The sequence below is a fragment of the Physcomitrium patens genome, chromosome 1 (genome assembly GCF_059467195.1).
Source record: "Physcomitrium patens ecotype Gransden chromosome 1, ASM5946719v1, whole genome shotgun sequence".
In the NCBI taxonomy this organism is placed as follows: Eukaryota; Viridiplantae; Streptophyta; class Bryopsida; order Funariales; family Funariaceae; genus Physcomitrium; species Physcomitrium patens.
Window position 1 is genome coordinate 5,374,534 of NC_143410.1, and position 6,072 is coordinate 5,380,605.

At 36.6% G+C, this 6,072-nt stretch overlaps 1 protein-coding gene across 1 annotated transcript; it reads right to left on the reverse strand.

Moving 5' to 3' along the window:
* Window positions 1-3,928: 3,928 nt before the first annotated feature.
* On the reverse strand, window positions 3,929-5,711 carry LOC112279113 (small heat shock protein, chloroplastic). The gene is made up of 4 exons (XM_024513247.3): window positions 5,639-5,711; window positions 4,905-5,288; window positions 4,543-4,745; window positions 3,929-4,414 (listed from the first exon to the last, which is right to left on the reverse strand). Exons 2-4 carry the CDS (start codon window positions 5,191-5,193, stop codon window positions 4,178-4,180), a joined length of 729 nt encoding a protein of 242 aa, XP_024369015.1. The 5' UTR covers window positions 5,194-5,288; window positions 5,639-5,711; the 3' UTR covers window positions 3,929-4,177.
* Window positions 5,712-6,072: the final 361 nt, after the last annotated feature.

A 6,072-nucleotide genomic window follows, 5' to 3' on the forward strand; every position in this document is an offset into this window, starting at 1 on the left:
CGTCATTGAGGTTCTCGTATTGGAATCCAAGCATAGCAACCAAATATTCATAAAAAAAATACATATTTGGAACACAACCCGAAATAAGCTCATGTGGTGAAATAATTTCAAGAGAAGAAGGGCAAAGGTGTATTAATGCTGTAACATGTAAAACTGCATGACCCCACATAGATGCAGGTAAATTTGTGTGAAGGAGGAGTAGCTAGGTAATGAGTTATATACACTTTATAAATGACTCTACAAGTCCATTTTGAACATGTTCATGTGGAACATAATATATCAACTCAATTCCTGTTGTAATACAATAGTCTTCAAAAGACTTTGATGTGAATTCTTTTGCATTATCCATATGCAATATTTTTATAGGATAATCAGGAAAATGTACCCGAAAACGAATAAGCACAGATATAAGATTGACAAACACTATGTTTTGAATTGATAATAATGAAATATGTGATTGTTTACCTGATGCATCAACAAGGACTAAAAAATAACGAAATGGTCCTGATATTGGATTAATAGGACCACAAATATTACCATGCAATCTTTCAAGCATTGGTGGTAATTCTTGTAGAAGTTTCCAAATTGAAGGCCGAATAATCATTTTACCTTGCACGCATGCATGACATAATTCCATAGAGTCTACATCTGCAAGCTTTAAATTATGCCCAATTATACATGGAATGATCTTTCTAAATAATGTAGATCTTGGATGTCCCAATCATCCATGCTAGAGAGAAACACGACTCTCTGTAATAGATGATGCAAAATTAAATATAATGGTAGGTTGAATCACAATTCGGTATAAATCATTTTCTGTAGCAAAAGCTTTTTCAACAACTTTATGATTCTTTGCAAGAACCAAAACCTCTTTTCTATTTAAAATGGCGGTCAAGAGGTAATAACCATTAATATGCACATCTTGATAGCTGATCAGACTCTGAGGTGCTGAGGATGCAAACATGGCATTTTTATATTTTATGATCAAACCCACAAGTAATTTTACCATCGTTGTGCCTTCTTGGAAACAAAACTCATTTGTTCTAGCCACGGTCATCATATTTTTAGTTTGCCAAGTTGAAGATTTTTCAATAAAAAATCGTTTATCTCGCAAGATAGTATGTGTTATTGTAGAATCAATGAGCGTATCATTTGATTCATCATTAGAGGTTTTGTCATTCATATAAGCCTCTAAGTCATCAACACCAATTGAATCCATCAAGGCATCCATGGTATAAACTTCATGAGCCTCAACTTGTAGTTTCTTATTTTCTTGGAACATTTTAATAAAATATTCTGAAGTACGGCATGCATGTGCTAAATATCCAATCATTCCACATTTATGGCAAGAATGCATCTCTGATTTTTGTTTTCTACTATAATTAATAATAGAACGTTTATTCTTTCTGTATAGGTAGAAATAGTCATGACTATGACTATCCTGATACTTATAAGCACGTTTCCCATGTTTATATAATTTTTTCTTAGATTTTGAAATATTAAGTGCATGGGATTTTGGAACTATAATTTGAATAGGACGAGCTTCCGCATTGTGCAAGAGTAGCTCATTTTGCTTCTCCGCAAGAAGTAGATAGGACATGAGATCAAAATGACTCTGAAATTTTACATTCCTATATTTTTGTGCAAGCACAGCACATACAAGAGGAAATGTAGAGAGAGTTTTCTCAATCATTTCTTCTTTAGAAATGCTTTGTCCACATAATCATAATTGTGAGACAATACTATACATTTTCATTATTGAAAGCATTTAAATTTGGAAAATCCAAGACATGCAAATGTGTCCAATTATGATGTGCACGTGGAAGGAAAATGGTCTTTTGATGATCAAACCTAGATTTAAGATTCTTCCAAAGTTTTGCAAGATCTTCCATTTCTAAGTATTGATATTGTAATGCAGGTACAAGATGACGACAAAGGAGAAGAAGTGCTTTCCAACAAATAGCAGGAAGAATAGAAATACTTATTGTAGGAGATTCTTCAAACATAATGACATCCGAGAGTTGTGCTACAAATAAATTTGCTTTTGCCATTTTTACCAATAATAGATAATTGTTTCCATCCACAGTCAATGGTGGAAATAAAAGAACTTGAAAATGTTTGGATGCAGTAGTAATAGTTGGAACCATAGTAGAAGTAGTTGAAGATGTTGAAGCACTCATTATAAATAAATCTGTAAAGAAAATACAAAATCAAGTAGAAAAGTTGAGTAAAACGTACCTTAAAATATAAAGTCAAATAAAATGATGAACTTGAACTTGGAAAATAATATATATATATATATATATATATATATATATTTAAGGAGAGATTATGGATTAAGGTAGTAGAAATAGTAGTAGGAGGACAGCAGTAGGCAACGACAGGGTAGGCAGTAGCGGCAGCGGTGGTAGGATGGACGGTGTGATGAGTTCAGCAGCAGTTCGGTAGCTGTTGGGCAGTAGGTAGGAGGTGCAACAAGGAGCAAGCTGAGTGAAGCTGGGCTGAATCAAGTATTCTAAGTAAGCACGGCAGAGAGTAGAACAAGTGCTCTAAGCAAGCAGCTAATGTGTGAGGGGCCAGCAAGAAGAGCAGTAAGATCATGAGGCAGACACTGAACAAGAGTATCAACAAGTTTGAAGAGTCAAGTCTAGAGAAAAAAAAAATTGTGATAGTGTATAGAAAAGAGTCGTGCTGATAAGGTGTTAAGAATGTTTAGAAAGACACAAGAGTAATAGTAAGTAATACACACACACAAGAGTAGTAGTAAGTCATACACACAAGAGAGTTTTTAAGGAGAGAGAGCTTCACACATAAAATTCTATTGATCTGGATGTGTCTCGTATACAAGAAGAAAAAAAGAGAGAGGATAAACAATACTTCTCCACTAGACTCTAAATATTGTAGCTATAGTATTTATTGTAGTCTATAATAAATATTATGGAGAATGCTGGCTACATTTAATGATTTCAACAATCTCCAAAAGGTTTTGAGTTTTCATGATTTTTTTTGTATTTAACAAGTTAAAAAATAGTAAATTGAGAGTTTCAACTGATTTAAATTAAATCACATAAATACATATCATAATGTTTTTAAAAATTCTATCTAATTTATGCAATAACTACTTTTTAGACTATTAATAAATTAAAATACAATATAAAATAAATGTAGGAATATTACTAAGTCTTTATACTAAAGACATTAGATTAGTTTTTAATCTTGTTAATTAAAGACAAACTTGATTTAGAACTTTCCAATTTTCATATTAAATTAGAAAAGAAGATGTATAACAAATGTTAAAATATTACTGAAACTTTTCACAACATTATCTTGTCCAAGTCTTATTCATCATCAAATTTTAATAATAACAGTACCAAATAGTGCAATAATAACATGTGCTAAAATGCAAAGAGATCAAATAATCAAATATCAATGAGATTTAATGAAATGTACATATTTTTTTAGGATATCTCAAAGACAACATGTTTAAAAACTAATACAGTAGTCCTCTATAAATATCATTTCACAGGCAGAATACCAAAATGTTGAGGGTAAAAATAAGTGTTTGCTCAATCGGATTTCCATTTTGTGACCATCTTTACCAAATTATGTTAACAAAGTTGAGGGATTAGGGTTTTCAAACTCTAATCCCTAAACCCTGTCTCATTTCAGCCCTTCGCATTGGAGATACTTCGATGTTGGTGTCCCCAGTTGTTCTCACGGATTTCACAAAATTTTCGCTTTTCAAGATCTGTAGTTTGACTCATGGCAGATGTGCTCCTGTTGCTGTAGCTAACGGTTTAAGCAAGAGTAACAGCAGTTTCTTCTGTAGAAGCAATAATCCAAAATTCGGTGTTGCAATTTCACATATTTTACACAGAAGAATGCTTCAGTTTCGGGGAAAATTTTATCGCGACTACCTGGGAACATGTTTAAGAAATGTAATTTTTCTTCGATTTCACTTGAAAGTTTATTTGCACTGTACATCAGATGCCATCCTCGGTTTTTTGTGAATACATTTGCAGAACTTTCAATTAGCTCTACCTTCACGTAGTGTACGTCCACTTCTAAGCGTGCTCAAGTGGTGCTGTCCAGTCGCTACAAAATTTTGCATTAAATGTTCACAATGCCATCCACGCTTGCCAAGAAGAGGCACAAGGCTGCAGCATGCGTTGGTTAATCACTCAATATTAATGTTGACATTTTTCTTGGGCTCTTCCTTTGATTTGGGCACAAAGACGTGTAGAACACCATTCTTGAGCTCCGCTTTCACTTCGTCAATCTTAATATTTTCAGGCAACGTCATACGGGTGTTGTAGCTACCAAAACTGCGAGAGGACCAATTATATTCGTTCTTTTCCTCAACCTTGTGCTCGCCCTTGATCACTAAATCACCATCTTCGACACAAACTCTCACCTACAGAAATGAATAGCCGATTACGCGAGAATCAGCAGATGATTCGCTACTATAGTAATTCTTGAGAACACAACTGATATGAATAGAGTAGGGCACGCTTATGGACGCAAGGAAATTCAATTTCTTACCTCATCCTTCTGAAGACCCGGCATGTCGAACCGAAGTCTGAAAGCACTCTCGTCTTCCTTCACATCCCAAGGTGTGCGGAAGTCCAAGGCGACGCTAGTGGGTCGAGAAGGTGCGGCGCTGAAAAAAGGATCATCAAAAAGACGGTCTACTGTATTCAACATCTGCTTCAAGGTTCTATTGCCCGGATAAGGATCCCAAACATCTGCAGAAACAAAGTCAATTCGCACCTTCAGCTTCAATAGCTCATGTACAACCTAATTGATCTTCTACACCTGATTAATAGGATACCTGAATTACATGACTAGTAACCAGGAAATTCAGAAACGAAATATGAAAAAACAAACACCATTTAAGAACTTACCAAGAAACGCACTCGCCAAATCCCGTGGTACACCTCTTCTAAGACCGCCTTGATTCCTCCTCTGAGGAGACTTGCCTTCATTCTGAGGTTTCTCCAACTGACTTTGAGAATCGTAGTCACCATGCGAGGTAGTTTGTGCACTGCCAGAGACGCCCATCCGCTGGACAACTGCATACGGCGCTTGGCGTGGCAGTGGCGAACGTCCTTGCTCTATGAGAGCATCTTTGAACGTACTAAGGAAAGACTTAGCTGGACTGGTAACCACACGAGAGAGTGTGCGAGCGGCCATACTTATCAGCACCAAAGCCACACAATATGTCCACGCAACAGTCCTGACGAAATCACTTGCTCTATTTCACTGCAATTCAACTTCGCTAAACAGCTCTGCGCCATGAAACAGACAATTAATTACCAAACTCTTCCACAAGTTGTCCGCACTAACAGAACAAAGACTGCAACAAGAAACCGATCCTACAAATCCTATTCAATCTCAAGATCCCCGAGCTCAAGACCACATGTGCCACGAAATCACACTACAAAGATAAAGAAAAGAAAAGAAAAGAAAAAAGTGGTGCAAGAATTCACTCTAACCTCTACTCCAGCACACAAACTGAACAAGCACATGACCTTACAGAGGGCCACTCCAAATGCAACCAACAGAACGAATCAACAATTTTCGAAAGTATCTCGTCTCCGACTCACGAATCACAAGATCAATGGACATATCCACATACCTCAGTTCTATCAAGTTGCGAAACTAGCGATTGATCACGAGACTCGCCACTAGAATGGGAATGCTTGCAGTTGGATCGATCGGGTGCACGGCAGAGGAAAACAGTGCGATTATATACACGAAGAAGAAGAGCAGGGAGAGGCCCATCGAGGCTGGAAGTATTCTCCAGAATGGAGTCGAAGGCTCTAGAAATGTTCGGTGGTGGTACATTCTCGAAGGCTCCGTGGCGTTGGGATGGACCCGTGCATTGCCAAGTCAGCAGATTACTTTCCACGTAGGCTTAATTGGCTGTAAACAGTTGGATGGTTCGTGGTGCGGGAGGCTGGCATGGTGTGCCTAGACATGCTTGCCATGTCGAGTCCATGCTTTGGGAATAGTAATATTCTCCATCTATAAATTTATATAAATATAAATATTTATATTTTTTTGTATAAG

Coding starts and splice junctions, on each gene's coding strand:
- LOC112279113 (XM_024513247.3), bottom strand. CDS start 5,193: ATGGCCGCTCGCACACTCTCTCGTGTGGTTACCAGTCCAGCTAAGTCT. Junction 4,746..4,904: donor TTTGGCGAGTGCGTTTCTTG/GTAAGTTCTTAA, acceptor TTGTTTCTGCAG/ATGTTTGGGATCCTTATCCG. Junction 4,415..4,542: donor CGGGTCTTCAGAAGGATGAG/GTAAGAAATTGA, acceptor TCATTTCTGTAG/GTGAGAGTTTGTGTCGAAGA.